The 20,332-nt window shown below is 44.3% G+C and overlaps 1 protein-coding gene across 2 annotated transcripts in view; it reads right to left on the reverse strand.

Moving 5' to 3' along the window:
• TGFB1I1 (transforming growth factor beta 1 induced transcript 1) overlaps positions 1-20,332 on the reverse strand; it is a 233,928-nt gene that overhangs the window by 128,928 nt on the left and 84,668 nt on the right. For both annotated transcript variants that reach the window (XM_077273569.1, XM_077273570.1), the window contains exons 7-10: positions 17,719-17,797; positions 15,530-15,880; positions 8,793-8,966; positions 6,584-6,665 (exon numbers count right to left, since the gene is read on the reverse strand). In XM_077273569.1, the coding sequence (XP_077129684.1) occupies positions 6,584-6,665; positions 8,793-8,966; positions 15,530-15,880; positions 17,719-17,797 (686 nt within the window). The remainder of the gene's footprint in view (positions 1-6,583; positions 6,666-8,792; positions 8,967-15,529; positions 15,881-17,718; positions 17,798-20,332) is intronic.

Consider the following 20,332-nt stretch of genomic DNA (forward strand, 5'->3'; position numbering starts at 1 on the left):
GCCCTGGCGGCGATTTTCAGAGAAGGTCTCTCTGATGCCATTAAGGATGTTATGGTGGGGTTCCCTGTGCCTGCGAGTCTGAATGAGTCTATGACGATGGCTATTCAGATCGATAGGCGTCTGCGGGAGCGCAAACCTGTGCACCATTTGGCGGTGTCTACTGAGAAAACGCCAGAAAATATGCAATGTGATAGAATTCTGTCCAGAAGCGAGCGGCAGAATTTTAGACGAAAAAATGGGTTGTGCTTCTATTGTGGTGATTCAACTCATGTTATATCAGCATGCTTTAAGCGTACTAAGAAGCCTGACAAGTCTGTTTCAATTAGCACTTTACAGTCTAAGTTTATTCTATCTGTGACCCTGATTTGTTCTTTGTCATCTATTACCGCGGACGCCTATGTCGACTCTGGCGCTGCTTTGAGTCTTATGGATTGGTCCTTTGCCAAACGCTGTGGGTATGATTTGGAGCCATTGGAGGCTCCGATACCTCTGAAAGGGATTGACTCCACCCCATTGGCTAGTAATAAACCACAATACTGGACACAAGTGACTATGCGTGTTAATCCGGATCACCAGGAGGTTATTCGCTTTCTGGTGCTGTATAATCTACATGATGTTTTGGTGCTGGGATTGCCATGGCTGCAATCTCATAACCCAGTCCTCGACTGGAGAGCTATGTCTGTGTTAAGCTGGGGATGTAAAAGAACTCATGGGGACGTACCTTTGGTTTCCATTTCATCATCTATTCCCTCTGAGATTCCTGAATTCTTGTCTGACTTTCGTGACGTTTTTGAAGAACCCAAGGTTGGTTCACTACCTCCGCACCGGGAGTGCGATTGTGCCATAGACTTGATTCCGGGTAGTAAATACCCTAAGGGTCGTTTATTTAATCTGTCTGTGCCTGAACACGCGGCTATGCGAGAATATATAAAGGAGTCCTTGGAAAAGGGACATATTCGTCCTTCGTCATCTCCCTTAGGAGCCGGTTTTTTCTTTGTGTCTAAGAAGGACGGCTCTTTGAGGCCGTGTATTGATTATCGACTTTTGAATAAAATCACGGTTAAATATCAATATCCGTTACCACTGCTTACTGATTTGTTTGCTCGTATAAAGGGGGCCAAGTGGTTCTCTAAGATTGATCTCCGTGGGGCGTATAATTTGGTGCGAATCAAGCAGGGGGATGAGTGGAAAACCGCATTTAATACGCCCGAGGGCCATTTTGAGTATTTGGTGATGCCTTTTGGTCTTTCAAATGCCCCTTCAGTCTTCCAGTCCTTTATGCATGACATTTTCCGCGATTATTTGGATAAATTTATGATTGTGTATCTGGATGATATTCTGATTTTTTCGGATGACTGGGACTCTCATGTCCAGCAGGTCAGGAGGGTTTTTCAGGTTTTGCGGTCTAATTCCTTGTGTGTGAAGGGTTCTAAGTGTGTTTTTGGGGTTCAAAAGATTTCCTTCTTGGGATACATTTTTTCCCCCTCTTCCATCGAGATGGATCCTGTCAAGGTTCAGGCTATTGGTGATTGGACGCAACCCTCTTCTCTTAAGAGTCTTCAGAAATTTTTGGGCTTTGCTAACTTTTATCGTCGATTTATTGTTGGTTTTTCTGATGTTGTAAAACCATTGACTGATTTGACTAAGAAGGGTGCTGATGTTGCTGATTGGTCCCCTGATGCTGTGGAGGCCTTTCGGGAGCTCAAGCGCCGCTTTTCTTCCGCCCCAGTGTTGCGTCAGCCTGATGTTGCTCTTCCTTTTCAGGTTGAGGTCGACGCTTCTGAAATCGGAGCTGGGGCGGTGTTGTCGCAGAGAAGTTCCGACTGCTCCGTGATGAGACCTTGTGCTTTTTTTTCCCGTAAATTTTCGCCCGCCGAGCGGAATTATGATATTGGGAATCAGGAGCTTTTGGCCATGAAGTGGGCTTTTGAGGAGTGGCGTCACTGGCTTGAGGGGGCCAGACATCAGGTGGTGGTATTGACTGACCACAAAAATTTAATTTACCTTGAGTCTGCCAGGCGCCTGAATCCTAGACAGGCGCGCTGGTCGTTGTTTTTCTCTCGGTTTAATTTTGTGGTGTCTTACCTACCGGGTTCTAAGAATGTTAAGGCGGATGCCCTTTCTAGGAGTTTTGAGCCTGACTCCCCTGGTAATTCTGAGCCCACAGGTATCCTTAAAGATGGAGTGATATTGTCTGCCGTTTCTCCAGACCTGCGGCGGGCCTTGCAGGAGTTTCAGGCGGATAGACCTGATCGTTGCCCACCTGGTAGACTGTTTGTTCCTGATGATTGGACCAGTAGAGTCATCTCTGAGGTTCATTCTTCTGCGTTGGCAGGTCATCCTGGAATCTTTGGTACCAGGGATTTGGTGGCAAGGTCCTTCTGGTGGCCTTCCCTGTCACGAGATGTGCGAGGCTTTGTGCAGTCTTGTGATGTTTGTGCTCGGGCCAAGCCTTGTTGTTCTCGGGCTAGTGGATTGTTGTTACCCTTGCCTATCCCGAAGAGGCCTTGGACGCACATCTCGATGGATTTTATTTCGGATCTGCCTGTTTCTCAGAAGATGTCTGTCATCTGGGTGGTGTGTGACCGTTTCTCTAAGATGGTCCATCTGGTTCCCTTGCCTAAGTTGCCTTCTTCTTCCGAGTTGGTTCCTCTGTTTTTTCAAAATGTTGTTCGTTTGCATGGTATTCCGGAGAATATCGTTTCTGACAGAGGGACCCAATTCGTGTCTAGATTTTGGCGGGCATTCTGTGCTAGGATGGGCATAGATTTGTCTTTTTCGTCTGCTTTCCATCCTCAGACTAATGGCCAGACCGAGCGGACTAATCAGACCTTGGAGACATATTTGAGGTGTTTTGTGTCTGCGGATCAGGATGATTGGGTTGCTTTTTTGCCTTTGGCGGAGTTCGCCCTCAATAATCGGGCCAGCTCTGCCACCTTGGTGTCCCCGTTTTTCTGTAATTCGGGGTTTCATCCTCGATTTTCCTCCGGTCAAGTGGAATCTTCGGATTGTCCTGGAGTGGATGCTGTGGTGGAGAGGTTGCATCGGATTTGGGGGCAGGTGGTGGACAATTTGAAGTTGTCCCAGGAGAAGACTCAGCTTTTTGCCAACCGCCGTCGTCGTGTTGGTCCTCGGCTTTGTGTTGGGGACTTGGTGTGGTTGTCTTCTCGTTTTGTCCCTATGAGGGTTTCTTCTCCTAAGTTTAAGCCTCGGTTCATCGGCCCGTACAAGATATTGGAGATTCTTAACCCTGTGTCCTTCCGTTTGGACCTCCCTGCATCCTTTTCGATTCATAATGTTTTTCATCGGTCATTGTTGCGCAGGTATGAGGTACCGGCTGTGCCTTCCGTTGAGCCTCCTGCTCCGGTGTTGGTTGAGGGTGAGTTGGAGTACGTTGTGGAAAAGATCTTAGACTCTCGTGTTTCCAGACGGAAACTCCAGTATCTGGTCAAATGGAAGGGATACGGTCAGGAGGATAATTCTTGGGTCACTGCCTCTGATGTTCATGCCTCCGATCTTGTCCGTGCCTTTCATAGGGCTCATCCTGATCGCCCTGGTGGTTCTGGTGAGGGTTCGGTGCCCCCTCCTTGAGGGGGGGGTACTGTTGTGAAATTGGATTCTGGGCTCCCCCGGTGGCCACTTGTGGAATTGAACTTGTGTGCATCATCCTCTCTGTTCACCTGCTCCTATCAGGATGTGGGAGTCGCTATATAACCTTGCTCCTCTGTCAGTTTCATGCCGGTCAACAATGTAATCAGAAGCCTTTCTGTGCATGTTCCTGCTACTAGACAACTCCCAGCTAAGTTGGACTTTTGTCCTTGGGTGTTTATGCATTTTGTTCCTGTTCACAGCTGCTGTTTCGTTACTGTGTCTGGAAAGCTCTTGTGAGCAGAAATTGCCACTCTGGTGTTATGAGTTAATGCTAGAGTCTTAAAGTAATTTCTGGATGGTGTTTTGATAGGGTTTTCTGCTGACCATGAAAGTGCCCTTTCTGTCTTCCTGCTATCTAGTAAGCGGACCTCGATTTTGCTAAACCTATTTTCATACTACGTTTGTCATTTCATCTAAAATCACCGCCAATATATGTGGGGGCCTCTGTCTGCCTTTTGGGAAAATTTCTCTAGAGGTGAGCCAGGACTGTCTTTTCCTCTGCTAGGATTAGGTAGTTCTCCGGCTGGCGCTGGGCATCTAGGGATAAAAAAACGTAGGCATGCTACCCGGCCACTTCTAGTTGTGCGGCAGGTTTAGTTCATGGTCAGTATAGTTTCCATCTTCCAAGAGCTAGTTCTCATATATGCTGGGCTATGTTCTCTCGCCATTGAGAATCATGACATATAACTATGCAGCAGGGCTCGACTTCCTGCCAATGTGTAAAACAAAGGAGTACGGGAGTACAAAATGCATATTGTGAAGTGGATTTTCATGGCCACATCCAGTATGTGGGTTCCAAGGCCTAATCGGGTGCATATGACTGACTATGCAGCAGGGCTCGCCTGACTGCCAATGTGCAAAAACAAAGTAGTACGGGAGTACAAAATGCATATTGTGAAGTGGATTTTCATGGCCACATCCACTATGTGGGTTCCAAGGCCTAATGGGGTGCACATGACTGAGTATGCAGCAGTGCTCGCCTTCCTGCCAATGTGTAAAACAAAGAAGTATGGAGCACGCAATGCATATTGTGAAGTGGATTTTCATGGCCACATCCACTATGTGGGTTCCAAGGCCTAATGGGGTGCATATGACTATGCAGCAGGGCTCGCCTGACTGCCAATGTGCAAAAACAAAGTAGTACGGGAGTACAAAATGCATATTGTGAAGTGGATTTTGATGGGCCCATTAAGTATGTGGGTTCCAAGGCCTAATAGGGTACATATGACTATGCAGCAGGGCTCGACTTCCTGCCAATGTGTAAAACAAAGGAGTACGGGAGTACAAAATGCATATTGTGAGGTGGATTTTCATGGGCCCATCCAGTATGTGGGTTCCAAGGCATAATGGGGTGCATATGACTGACTATGCAGCAGGGCTCGCCTGACTGCCAATGTATAAAACAAAGTAGTACGGGAGTACAAAATGCATATTGTGAAGTGGATTTTCATGGCCACATCCACTATGTGGGTTCAAAGGCTTATTGGGGTGCATATGAATTGGTAGCAGGGCTGGCCTTGAATTCAATGCAACACTTTTTCAGGAGTCCCCCCTGGACATCTTATGATGGGGTATTGTGGTGCGTCGTAATTCTTGGCAGCCCATCCACTCACAGCATAGGCTACAACAGCTTAGGAGACCCACTGTTTCATAATGGCCCTTTAAGAAGATTAATGCCGCCTGATGCACCAGTAAAAATAGGCTCTGTGACTTTGAGTCCCTCCTTCGTAAATGAAACAAGATGGGTCTCCTTATGTGTCACACACCACATGTGGTTGAAAGCATTGTTAAAGTTGAAAAACGCTTCAAAAACGCTACGTCTGAACTAAGCCTAAGTGGGAGAGGAAATTTTCGGTCTGGGGTTAAATATTTGGCCTTACAGGCAAGTCATTAACCTGCAAAGGATGTACCTTGACATATTTCCCAGAAAAAAACGTTTTGGTTTCGTTTTAATGTGTTTTTTGTGGAACCGGGAAAAATGGCATGAATCTCGGAAAAAATAATTAAAGCTGTGAACTAGGAGTCAAGAATGCTTCCAGGGGTGATCCCCATGAGGTCCCTGTTTCATTAGAACAGGGTTTCCATAATTTTCAGACGTTTTTAGACCTTAAAAGGACCCCCAGGGGGGATCGCGGTAAAAATACTCAGGTCTCCCATAGACTTACATTGGGCTCATTGTTCTGGCCGAGTACCTGAGTATTCCAATTTGCTCGACCCGAGCAACGAACACCCAAGCATTTTAGTGCTCGCCCATCACTAGTCAAGACCCAAAGCCTGGTCTTCACCAGTTGAGACCTGATATGCGGCTGCCACAAATTGAGCATGGAAGGTTGAACTCTGATCATTGTACAGGGCTGGATGTCTCCTGTGGTGACCAGGAGATGCGAGTCAACGGGTCCTTTACTTCCAGCATAGACACAGTGTACAGGTGGTGAGACAGGGCCATGCAATAGAAGGGATCGGGAGCGGTCAGTGTGAGGAGCACACATAGAGTATTTTGTGACTTGCTACTAAAGACTTCCGACCTAGTGGGGAATACCAGTGACCACGTCAGTGCCAGTATAATATTGAAAACTCTTGAAGAACTTATTGTAGTGACGGGCCAATCGTTGTGCGTGCCACCTGTGAACGTTAAAGTTTAATGACATTAAAGCACATTTCATACTGAGGGATAGTTAGATAAAATATTGAATAAGGTATTAAAACTGTTAAATTGTTATCACCATTACTGCTAATATTGTGTCACTTGATACCCTGAGCAAATTACTGTTTCCATAATTAACACTTTCATTTCCTTGTTAGAAAAATTAATAACTTACTTGAGTACTTCCAGCTCATCTCTATCTGCGAGTTGCATCTTAGTAACCTCTTCACACAAATAATGTCTGAAAATATGGTAATGTGAACATAGTCTTACATAAAGAGCATTTACCTTCTTCCCCAATTGTTTTTTTGCAGATTTTGCAGCAAAAATGCTCTGGGTGCCAGGTCTGGCCAAGAGCAGTCACTAAATTCTGTAAAAAAAATTAAAGAGTAAAGCATTAAGAAAAACTGTAAAATATTACAAAAAAATCTAAATCATAGGAAGAATGAAACATCTTCTGATTAATAGAAAGATAATTACAAGGTACAACCAAATAAAGACAAGAAGCAAAGAGTAGAAAAAAATTACGGAATGTGAAGAAAACATTACAGAATGAAGAGACCACTCAAGTATAAGAAAAGTAGAAAGACATCAGGAGAATATGTACAGAAAGGTGGGAAAGTAGAAAAAGGACCAGAAGAACATGTACAGAACAGTAAGAAAGTAGGAAAAGCCCAAGGAAAACGTGTAAAGAAAGGTGGGAAAGAAGAAAAAGCACAAGGAGAACATCTACAAAATAAAGAGAAAGTGGAAAAAGCAGCAGGAAAACATGAACAAAACATGTACAGAACGGGAAGAAGGTAGGGAAAGCACAATGAAAACGTACAGAAATGTTGGAAAGTAGGAAAAGCATCAGGAGAACATGTACAGAACGGTGACAAAGACGCAAAAGCACCAGGAGAACATTGTACAGAATGGAGGGAAAAAAAAACAAAGATATGAACTTAATTTGGTATGCATGCAATGTGTAGGTGCATCTTTACACTTGCCAATAACTAGACAAAACCTAAGATAAAAACAAAATGAGCAAACACCCTACAGTAAATAAATAGCAATAGCACATGAAAATATCATGGGGTACATGATCAACATAATTTTGATTATAAAAAACGTAAAAGCCACCAACTGCATCAAGGCAACCCTATTTGGTGCGGTACTAACCTCTAGTATTAAAATATTACCATATGTCAAAGGACATAAATGTGAATGAGGGACGAGCAAGTGACGACCGCCAATTCAACTAATGGTCATCCAGCCATAGGGAGCTATATAAAAATAATGTCCACCTCAAAATAAAGGGAGGCCATGCTCTTATGTCCATTACTCGGGGCTGGGTGTCCATTAGTCGGGATCTCTCTTGCTCGGCCTTTATTCACATTTATGTCATTTGACATATGGTAAGGTTTTAATACAAGAGGCTAGGACCATCCCGAATAGGGTCACCGTGGCACAGTGAGATGGCTTTTATTTATTTTTTTATCAAAATTATGTAAACTAAGTATCTTGTGTTATTTTCAAGCATTCTTGCTTTTTATATATTACTGTAGGGTATTTGCTAATTTTGTTTTTATCTTAGATTTAGAATGGGGAGAAAAGGCACATGGAGAAAATGCACAGAATGGAGACAAAGACAAAAAAGCACCAGGAGAACATATAAAGAATATGTAAAAAGTAGAAAAGGCACAAGGAGAACATGTACATAACAGGGAAAAGAAGAAAGTACTCAAATATAAGATTGTAATAATTATAGGGGATAACTCAGGGGACTCTTTGCGTGGAACAAGACAACTACAGGACACAGTTTTATAAGTGGTAAAGTCTATATTATCACACGGTGATTCAAACAGGTGCAGAGAGAAACTCAAGTCCACGACACTTGGAGTAAATATTAAATGCAGCTTAGCAGTCTATAAGAAACTTCAGAGGAAAATGCAATGACGCAGAAAGTCTATGAAGCACAATTATTCTTGAGGATACTTGACAGGAATAAGTCCTTGCTTAGTCCAAAACACAGATAGATATGCTTATAAGGCAGTTCAAATAATATCTGAGCTCAACCAGGGAGGCCTGGGTAATAGTCTCAGGTTCTTGCAGAGCAGAAACAGCTTACATTTCCAGCAAATGCAGATGGAAGTAAACACGAGCAGCAGATGAAGGAGGATTACTGGAACTGGTGTATGCAGCAGGAACTCAGAGCAGAGTAGCAGGATAACCCCACAGGTTCACAGGAGCAGGTATATAGCCAGGGAGTCACCAGAGGTCAGGAGCTGGATGCAAGGCAGAATACTCTAGCACAGACTGAAGGCTTGGGTGGAGTTTTATAGCAGGAAGACACAGTGCACATGAGACCAAAGACGCCATCTTGGAAAAGGGCAGTAATGCACAAAAGGTAATAAAAAATGTTCAGAGTCCTGACAAAGATGTGGAAAGCAGCAGTTACTGAGTATCACAGTAGATGAGTTTAGAATCTCATAAGAGTTCATCGATATGGTCTTACCTGTAAAATTGGCAGGTCACACAATGCACAGCGTGGAGCATATAGTGAAAAATAATCCCTTTCACAATATGGACGTCCTTCTTTCTCAAAGAAATTCGTAGTTCCAATAAGTGACTTACAGTGGGCACAAACAAAGTGTTCAGGGTGCCATTTATGTCCTAATGCAGTCACCACCTGTGAATGAAGAGTACAGTTATAACTAGGAATGGGCGGACACGTGGATGTTTGGGTCCTTTAGATTCAGCTGAACCGGGGCGGACACTGACAGCTTGGGGCCCCTGTGTAAGAAATGTGTCTGTGACCCCTCCTTATATGGCGACAAAGTTACAGATATATATACACTCACCGGCCACTTTATTAGGTACACCATGCTAGTAACGGGTTGGACCCCCTTTTGCCTTCAGAACTGCCTCAATTCTTCATGGCATAGATTCAACAAGGTGCTGGAAGCATTCCTCAGAGATTTTGGTCCATATTGACATGATGGCATCACACAGTTGCCGCATATTTGTCGGCTGCACATCCCAAAGATGCTTCATACAAGGCAGGATGGATCCATGCTTTCATGTTGTTTACGCCAAATTCTGACCCTACCATCCGAATGTCGCAGCAGAAATCGAGACTCATCAGACCAAGCAACGTTTTTCCAATCTTCTACTGTCCAATTTCGATGAGCTTGTACAAATTGTAGCCTCAGTTTCCTGTTCTTAGCTGAAAGGAGTGGTACCCGGTGTGGTCTTCTGCTGCTGTAGCCCATCTGCCTCAAAGTTCGACGCACTGTGCGTTCAGAGATGCTCTTAGGCCTACCTTGGTTGTAACGGGTGGCGATTTGAGTCACTGTTGCCTTTCTATCAGCTCGAACCAGTCTGCCCATTCTCCTCTGACCTCTGGCATCAACAAGGCATTTCCGCCCACAGAACTGCCGCTCACTGGATTTTTTTTCTTTTTCGGACCATTCTCTGTAAACCCTAGAGATGGTTGTGCGTGAAAATCCCAGTAGATCAGCAGTTTCTGAAATACTCAGACCAGCCCTTCTGGCACCAACAACCATGCCACGTTCAAAGGCACTCAAATCACCTTTCTTCCCCATACTGATGCTCGGTTTGAACTGCAGGAGATTGTCTTGACCATGTCTACATGCCTAAATGCACTGAGTTGCCGCCATGTGATTGGCTGATTAGAAATTAAGTGTTAACAAGAAGTTGGACAGGTGTACCTAATAAAGTGGCCGGTGAGTGTATATATATTGTGATGTACCAACTAGTGGTATACTGAGAAACAGGTATGTATCGCACAGACAGAGATCTACTGCATTCTGAATCCAGGACAGGTTGCTGGGTCTTGTTGTCCCACAAACCTGTATATCAGTAAAGGGCTGGATTTAAGGATTAACCAGAAACTGATGGGTGGGAATGGTTAACTGCATACCTCCCAGGGGGTGTGCTCCTGTTATGTCCTAAAGGTCCTATATGCTTCCTGGTTGCACCACATGGCAGAAGATGGCCATGTGTGAAACTGGAGCTGGCTGGAGCTCCTGAAAGTCCAGGAAACTATTGAAGGTCTGGACTACTGACAGAACCAATAAAAAGACAGTCCGTTAAGCAGGTAACCCAGAGCATGGGGAACTGTGTGCACTGGCAAAAGTCAGTTAATGAACTGTGCGGACATAACCGCAGCTGAGAACGGACTGTGTGTTAGGTGATTCTGAGATTGTTTTCTCGTGACATATTGTACTTTATGATAGTGGTAAAATTTCTTCGATATGAGTTGTGTTTATTTGTGGAAAAAAATGAAATTTGGCGAAAATCTTGAAAATTTTACAATTTTCAAACTTTGAATTTTTTATGCCCTTAAATCAGAGAGTCATATCGCATAGGAATATGCTCTGATTTAAACCATCCATTGTAGCTCTGGCAGGATGTTTAGGGTCATTATCCTGCTAGAATGTGAACCTACACCCCAGTCTCATGTCTTTTGCAGCCTTTAACCTCTACCCGACATACGCTGTTTATATACGGCACCATGGGATCGTGGACTCACGCTAGCAACCATTGCGGGCATTTATCCTCTGTGATTACGCTGTCACTATTGACAGCGGAAAAGTGCAGAGGGAGGGAGCTCCCTCTGTGCTCCCATAGGCAAAACACGATGCGATTGCGTTATGCCAGTGGTCTCCATGGTGATTGCAGGCCGAAAGATGGTCTCGAGGTCACCCAGGAACAGTGTCAGCTCATGCTCAAAATAAGAGCTGCCACGCCTGCTCCCCACATGTGAGAAGCTGATCTAATGAAACGAATAATAGCAACCTGTGCTTCAGATATACTCCGAGCCACAGCACCTTACCAAATTTATCTCAGTAATAGCAGCAGAGTAGGTAATCCTAAAATAAAACGTAACCTTTAATATATTGCATAAATAAAAGGCCAAATGCCATCATGCATAGACATTCAAATCACCAATTAAAGTGCAAGTGCTCAAAATCATCAGTGCTCAAATAGGAAAACTGATGCGATCTCACCAGAATTGTCCTTCCTTTGTCCCCATTAGATAACTTCTCATAGGGTCAAAGGATCCATTTATCCCAAATAGTCAACCGATAGAGGGGGAGAGAACAGAATTATATAGGCGGGGGGATATTCTGTCATTACCCTTTATTGTCGTGCCCCTGCATGGCTGCCGCCCTAACAAGAGCGGTCCCCTAGTGTAAGACTAGTTAATGCCCCTAGGGTTATAACATCATCCCAACGCGTTTCCTCCTCCGAATGATGGGTTCATCAGGGGGTAGTAGCCAAAATGTCCCCTGAGGATCCTTGCAGTGGCAAGCGTATCCTCAATAGCCTGGCACGTCCTGCTATTAGAGATCTTACCACTTCCTATAAAATACATCCCTTATGTAGTTCCCTAATTGCCCCAGCCTTTCAAATCATCTCAGCTGTACAATCATAAAAGCTGACCTTCACATGGCGCTATCGGGGCCAAATGTGTTGTGAACTCTATTTTTGGGCTCCCTCTAGTGGTCACAAGCGGTACTGTGTAGTGTTGTCTTTCTGCAGGTGGCTGCATCAGCTGGTTCGTTATCCTTGGTTGGTTTCCTATTTAGCTCACCTGGATACTCAGTTCCTTGCCTGCTATCAATGTATTCAGTGCTCTTCAGATTCCTTGTGACTACCTTGCTCCCAGTCTTTCCAAGACAAGCTATGTTTTTGTTTGTTCATTTTCATTCATCATGTTTCTTGTCCAGTTTGCTAAAATGTGATTTCCTCGCTTTCTGGTTGCTCTAGGGGACTGAGTTTCTCCCCCCACACCGTTAGTTGGTGCGGGGGTTCTTGAAATCTCAGAGTGGATATTTTGTAAGGGTTTTTTACTGACCGCATAGATTCCCTTTTCTGTTTTCTGCTATCTAGTATTAGTGGGCCTCATTTGCTGAATCTGCTTTCACCCCTGTGTATGTGCCTTCCTCTTACCTCACCGTTATTATTTGTTGGGGGCTTCTATATCTTTGGGGATTATTTCTCTGGAGGCAAGAGAGGTCTTTCTTTCTCTCTAGGGGTAGTTAGTTCCTCAGGCTGGCTCGAGACGTCTAGGATTTTTAGGCACGTTCACCGGCTACTTCTAGTGTGTTTGGATAGGTTCAGATTTGCGGTCAGTCCAGTTTGCCACCTCCCTAGAGCTTGTCCTATGTTTGTTACTTAGCTGGAGTAATTTATGATCCTCAACCACTAAGGATCATAACAGGGCTCTCCAAACGCAACATGGCGTCCCATCTCAATTCCAGTCAATTTTGCATTGAAAAGTCAAATGGTGCTCCTTTCCTTCCGAGCTCTGCCATGCACCCAAACAGTGGTTTACCCCCACATATGGTGTATCAGCGTACTCAGGACAAATTGTACAACAACTTTTGGGGTCCATTTTCTCCTGTTACCCTTGGTAAAATAAAGCAAATTGGAGCTGAAATAAATTTTGTGTGAAAAAAAGTTAAATGTTCATTTTTATTTAAAAATTCCAAAAATTCCTGTGAAACACCTGAAGGGTTAATAAACTTCTTGTATGTGGTTTTGAGCACCTTGAGGGGTGCAGTTTTTAGAATGGTGTCACACTTGGGTATTTTCTATCATATAGATCCCTCAAAATGACTTCAAATGAGATGTGGTCCCTAAAAAAAAATGGTGTTGTAAAAATGAGAAATTTCTGGTCAACTTTTAACCCTTATAACTCCCTAACAAGAAAAAATTTTGGTTCCAAAATTGTGCTGATGTAAAGTAGACTTGTGGGAAATGTTACTTATTAAGTATTTTGCGTGACATATCTCTGTGATTTAAGGGCATAAAAATTAAAAGTTGGAAAATTGCGAAATTTTCTAAATTTTCGCCAAATTTCCGTTTTTTTCACAAGTAAACACAAGTTATATCTAATAAATTTTACCACTAACATGAAGGACAATATCTCACGAGAAAACAATGTCAGAATCGCCAAGATACGTTAAAGTGTTCCAGAGTTATAACCTCATAAAGGGACAGTGGTCAGAATTGTAAAAATTGGCCCGGTCATTAACGTGCAAACCACCCTCGGGGCTTAAGGGGTTAACAAAAAAGTGTGAAACAACTGAAAATATGTCTTATATTCTAGGTTCTTCAAAGTAGCCACCTTTTGCTTTGATGACTGCTTTGCACACCCTTGGCATTGTCTTGATGAGCTTCAAGAGGTAGTCACCGGGAATGGTCTTCCAACAATCTTGAAGGAGTTCCCAGAGATGATTAGCACTTGTTGGCCCTTTTGCCTTCACTCTGCAGTCCAGCTCACCCCAAACCATCTCAATTGGGTTCAGGTCTGGTGACTGTGGAGGCCAGGTCATCTGGCGTAGCACCCCATCACTCTCCTTCTTGGTCAAATAGCCCTTACACAGCCTGGAGGTGTCATTGTCCTGTTGAAAAATAAATGATGGTCCAACTAAATGCAAACCGAATGGAATAGTATGCCGCTGCAAGATGCTGTGGTAGCCATGCTGGTTCAGTATGCCTTCAATTTTGAATAAATCCCCAACAGTGTCACCAGCAAAGCACCCCCACACCATCACACCTCCTCCTCCATGCTTTACGGTGGGAAACAGGCATGTAGAGTCCATCCGTACACCTTTTCTGCGTCGCACAAAGACACGGTGGTTGGAACCAAAGATCTCAAATTTGGACTCATCAGACCAAAGCACAGATTTCCACTGGTCTAATGTCCACTCCTTGTGTTCTTTAGCCCAAACAAGTCTCCTCTGCTTGCTGCCTGTCCTTAGCAGTGGTTTCCTAGCAGCTATTTTACCATGAAGGCCTGCTGCACAAAGTCTCATCTTAACAGTTGTTGTAGAGATGTGTCTGCTGCTAGAACTCTGTGTGGCATTGACCTGGTCTCTAATCTGAGCTGCTGTAAACCTGCGATTTCTGAGATTGGTGACTCGGATAAACTTATCCTCAGAAGCAGAGGTGACTCTTGGTCTTCCTTTCCTGGGGCGGTCCTCATGTGAGCCAGTTTCTTTGTAGTTCTTGATGGTTTTTGCCACTACACTTGGGGACACTTTCAAAGTTTTCCCAATTTTTCGGACTGACTGACCTTCATTTCTTAAAGTAATGATGGCCACTCGTTTTTCTTTACTTAGCTGCTTTTTTCTTGCCATAATACAAATTCTAACAGTCTATTCAGTAGGACTATCAGCTGTGTATCCACCAGACTTCTGCTCAACACAACTGATGGTCCCAACCCCATTTATAATGCAAGAAATCCCACTTATTAAACCTGACCGGGCACACCTGTGAAGTGAAAACCATTCCCGGTGACTACCTCTTGAAGCTCATCAAGAGAATGCCAAGAGTGTGCAAAGCAGTCATCAAAGCAAAAGGTGGCTACTTTGAAGAACCTAGAATATAAGACATAATTTCAGTTGTTTCACACTTTTTTGTTAAGTATATAATTCCACATGTGTTAATTCATAGTTTTGATACCTTCAATGTGAATGTACAATTTTCATAGTCATGAAAATACAGAAAAATCTTTAAATGAGAATGTGTGTCCAAACTTTTGATCTGTACTGTACATATAATTATATCTGTACCTAAACATAATTTGCAGCCTCCTCCTTATTATATATTATCTTGTGATTACATACACTTCTAGCTGAATGCAACAAAGGCACGTTGCCTAGCATTATTTTTACTGGTGTTGTTATAATGCCATGTAATTGATCACTTTAGAAATATACCTTTCATTATGTGTGTTCAGCTAGTGTGCATGTGATTTACTCACCCACTTTGTCAAATGCTATTGAATATAGAACCTACAGTGTGTTGCTATTTTTTGCTTGCGTCCATTTTTAATTAATTTTTTATGCATGTATTAATAAATCTTGTTTATTGTTCTATACACTCCTTATTCCCGGTTGTCTTTTCTGGGTTCTGGTAGCAGATTCCCTTTAATGTCCGGTTTAGACAGACTAACTGCACTTCCATCAGCACTGACTGATCAATGGTATGACTGCTCTAAAAGCACACAATATCATAGTTCTTGGCAACACATACTGCTCACATAGGATGAAGAGCTGCTAAAAACAATGTTTTTTTGAGGGGTCAGGCAATTGGTGGCTTGTTTAGAAAGGCCAATAATCAGGATACAAGCATTCCTATGAACACTGGTTCTTGGTAATCAGCCTGTGTAATGAAGCTAAGAGCTAAGGTTAGACTACAATCCCTAATGGTTACCTGTCCTGCTATGGGTCGCTGGCAGCTTTCACACAGACCTTTCGGTTGTGTTTCTATTCCTTGTTGTTTGAGACCAAACTGAAATTTCACCAACATGGAGTCCAGGTCCCGTTTCCCATCAGGTTCGGCATATTTGGAGGGGGACGTTTCTTCTGGACGTCTGTCCTGTGCAGCAGAACCTTCTTGCATTACTCCAACACTGGGCAACACAGAACTTCCGTCATCTGGAGCTCCAGTGTTTATGGATGCCTCATTGGATCTTGGAGCTGAATCCAAGGCTTCTTCAGCTTCAGACCCCACGTTTGAGCTCCCTAGTATGGAGTTCTCAGGCTGCTGCTGTGCAAGAGACATCTATAGAAAGGGCACAACACACAATAAATAACTCAATGGTAATATTTCTCATCTTCTCTTTGTGGCAAATTAAGTATTCCAAGTACAACAGTATTTTGCAGCACATGCCACTTCTATAGACACTTTTGCTCCTTTGATGGCAAGGAACTTGGACTGTGGTACTGTGGAGAGGTGACATAGCCCTTGCTGGATCACATTGTGCCAAATGTGCAGCACTTAAAAATTTGTCCAAAAAATCTATCCACTATATGGCCTAGTCAATAACTAATCTACTTCCAACATGTACGCACTGAATCCATTGTTAAGAAATCGATCCCATATTACTCTCTCATTATCATTCTGCAGGATGCCCTTGATGGAATCTCATGAGTACGCACCATCAGGCACCTATGAAGTTATAGACTCACCCTATCGAGTGATTTTTAAAAGAGTATGAAGCTTTACAAATCATAAAATCAGAAGTTTACAATTCCGGATTGACTTTCCGCACTGCACTGACCATAATGGCTGAGGCAGAAATTGGATTTCACTTAACAGTTAGGCTATGTGCACACGTTGCGGATTTGACTCTGTGGATCTGCAGCTGTTTTCCATGCGTTGTACGTACAGTACCATGTAAACATATGGAAAACAAAATCTGCAGTGCACATTCTAAGGAAAAAAACGCACGGAAACGCAGAAGTGTTTTTTTCGGAGCATGTTAATTCTTTATGCGGATTCTCCAGCAGTTTACACCTGCTCCATAATAGGAATCCACAGGGGTAAAACCGCAGGTGGAATCCGCACAAAAAACGCACAAAAACTGCGGTAAATCTGCAGCAAATCTGCGGGTAATCCGCAGTGCAGTTTACCTTCGGATTTTACAAAAACAGTGCGGAAAAATCCGCACACCAATCCGCAACGTGTGCACATAGCCTTACATACTAAAGCAATATATAATTTCTCTTTAATTTACTCAAGGCAAGTAGATGGTGGTCTCTGATCCAAACCCTAAGGACACACCTATCAGTTCAAATATTAACCACAAGTTTACAAGTTCTCTGATTCTTAGTGTCCAAAACTTGTCTGTCACCAGTGTTCCTGCTGTATCACAAATTGTGACATGTGCATATAACAGAAGGTTCCCACAAAATAACAGGCAGTGCTGCAGACCACAAGTCCTACTGACAGTAAAAGAACTTACCTTACCCCAAACTATGGCACCCAGATTTACCCAATTGTCCCATCTGTCCAAAAGACACAAGGTGTAGAATGGTCAATCAGAGCTTGACCTAGAAATCCTACACCGCAAGTCTCCTGATGAGAAGCAACTATTACTCCCAGAAGAATATGACTAGTGTTAAATTGTGAAAATGAGACTGTGCGGCGGGAAGAGGACAAACAAAAAAATTCCACTTTAAAAATAATGAGGCAGATCCATAAAACCGTCTAAAAGATAAAGTGTCTTATTTCTGTAGCATCCAAACCAAAGGCCGCTTTATATCATATTCTACTCTTGGAAAATGAAAACTGCCCTCAGACTGGTGACTGGGATTGTGATGGAATCTCGCCATATCATGGAGCAGATTTACCACAATGGTGCAAGAGAAATGAGAAGATGTTGTTCATAGCAAACAAGCAGCCGCCATCTCTGAGGTCAGAAGCAATGATCAATTCACAGGTACAATCCAGAAAGTGAAGGGTTCATTGTAAGGGAGCCATGTTTGCACATCTGGAGTCCCCATACAACTCCGGGCTGGCTGTCCGCACACTGGACCTCGCGGACAAAATTATTGATCATTTCTAAGTCACTCAAACAGAAGGCGATTTCAGGCCCACGATAAAAGTAGAAATCTGACCGTGTTTTGTTTGTGAAAGTCCGAAAGTGATGCCATCAGTCTGTCCAGTTCCAGTGTGGCGGATGATGCAGACAAAGCCCTACGGTATGCCAAATTTGTATAATTACATATATGTATATACAGTATATTGCATATAAATACACACACAGAATAGGCCCCTGTGCAAGAACAATATATGGGCCCTTTACAGTCCAGTCATAATGCACAATTCCACCTGCGTTAGAAGCATAAGTCCTAGAAGCAGGCCCCCTCTTGAAGCTCTAGAAGCAGGCCCCCTCTTGAAGCCCTAGAAGCAGGCCCCCTCTTGAAGCCCTAGAAGCAGGCCCCCTTTTGAAGCCCTGGAAGCAGGCCCCCTCTTGAAGCCCTAGAAGCAGGCCCCCTCTTGAAGCCCTAGAAGCAGGCCCCCTCTTAAAGCCCTGGAAGCAGGCCCCCTCTTGAAGCCCTAGAAGCAGGTCCCCTCTTGAAGACCTAGAAGCAGGTCCCCTCTTGAAGACCTAGAAGCAGGCCCCCTCTTGAAGACCTAGAAGCAGGCCCCCTCTTGAAGCCCTAGAAGCAGGCCCCCTCTTGAAGCCCTAGAAGCAGGTCCCCTCTTGAAGCCCTAGAAGCAGGTCCCCTCTTGAAGCCCTAGAAGCAGGCCCCCTCTTGAAGCCCTAGAAGCAGGCCCCCTCTTGAAGACCTAGAAGCAGGTCCCCTCTTGAAGACCTAGAAGCAGGCCCCCTCTTGAAGCCCTAGAAGCAGGACCCCTCTTGAAGCCCTAGAAGCAGGACCCCTCTTGAAGCCCTAGAAGCAGGACTCCTCTTGAAGCCCTAGAAGCAGGCCCCCTCTTGAAGCCCTAGAAGCAGGCCCCCTCTTGAAGCCCTAGAAGCAGGTCCCCTCTTGAAGCCCTAGAAGCAGGTCCCCTCTTGAAGACCTAGAAGCAGGCCCCCTCTTGAAGCCCTAGAAGCAGGCCCCCTCTTGAAGACCTAGAAGCAGGTCCCCTCTTGAAGACCTAGAAGCAGGCCCCCTCTTGAAGCCCTAGAAGCAGGACCCCTCTTGAAGCCCTAGAAGCAGGACCCCTCTTGAAGCCCTAGAAGGAGGCCCCCTCTTGAAGCCCTAGAAGCAGGCCCCCTCTTGAAGCCCTAGAAGCAGGCCCCCTCTTGAAGCCCTAGAAGCAGGCCCCCTCTTGAAGACCTAGAAGCAGGTCCCCTCTTGAAGACCTAGAAGCAGGCCCCCTCTTGAAGCCCTAGAAGCAGGACCCCTCTTGAAGCCCTAGAAGCAGGACCCCTCTTGAAGCCCTAGAAGGAGGCCCCCTCTTGAAGCCCTAGAAGCAGGCCCCCTCTTGAAGCCCTAGAAGCAGGCCCCCTCTTGAAGCCCCGATGCGGCTGAATAGGTTGTGCCAATGGTATATCCGTCCCTGCACGCACATACACATTGTTGTGCAAATGTTTTAGGCGGGTGTGGAAAAAAATGCTAAAAAATAAAAATGTATTTATTTATTTTACTCACTTACAGTATATAGAGCCATTAGTTCTACAGCCCTTTACATACATCACTAGTCCTAAAAAAACCAAGGATCCAGCACTGCTTTCATTCACACTGTATGCATTAAAACAGAAAATATGAAGATAACTAGATTCCTCATCTGATTAACCGTATTGATGGCGCTCCCCAAGAAATAGTCCAATTGTAATGTAAGCAGAAAATGGGGCCCTCAGCACTGCACATTAAAAGAAGCTTTATTGATTGTGAAGACAATGTGCCTGAAACTGTCTCTTCACTTTAACGCACAGTGGTGACTGGTGAGTGCTCCATTTTCTCCTTACAAGGCTTTACAGACATCAAATCAATATTTGGAGTGACCCCCTTCTGAATTCATGGGGGTTGCTCTAAACATATTGAAGAACAAAATCCTTTTGTCTCTTCATGTGATCCCACACACACTCGATGTTCTCATTGACAACGGCTGGATATTTGGGGTCATTGTCTAGCTGCAGAATAAATTTGGAGCTGATCAGATGCCTCCCTGATGGTATTACATGACGGATAAGTATCTGCCTGTAATTCTTATCATTGAGGATACTGAGAAATGGGCAATGTGGAAGACCATATATGCTGTAGTCAGTCATGGAAGCTTAGTGCAGCAGATGAAAGATACATTTAGGGATGGGAGGACTCCGATATATAAAGTTCCTGGCTCATACCAGACACCTAGTGTCCAGTAACGAACCCCGAACATGGACTTTTAACAGGATGTCCGGTTTTCTGCTCAGGCTCGAACGCCCAATAAAGTTTTTTGAAAGGCTGCAGCGCAGGCAATCAAAAAGCTTTTAGACTGTGGGCACTTCCGGTATCATCACAGCCCTGCACCACATGACCGGGCCTGTATAAAGGCTAGATCACAAGTACCGACGCCATTCTGCTCCGATTACTGTAGGGACCGGATGCAGCTGTAGTGAGGGGCAGTGTTAGATTGTGCACTTTGCAAACAAGCTGCTGTGTGAGTGTAACACCCCAGGGTCCTGGTTGTTACAGTGGCATTGCTTTGCTCACGGGGAGAGTGATGTCACGCTAGGAAGCGATGAAGGATCTCTTTCACCAGGTAAACACAATGCTCACAACATGTTCACACTCCAGG

The sequence above is a fragment of the Ranitomeya variabilis genome, chromosome 7 (assembly GCF_051348905.1).
Source record: "Ranitomeya variabilis isolate aRanVar5 chromosome 7, aRanVar5.hap1, whole genome shotgun sequence".
Classification (NCBI taxonomy): domain Eukaryota; kingdom Metazoa; phylum Chordata; class Amphibia; order Anura; family Dendrobatidae; genus Ranitomeya; species Ranitomeya variabilis.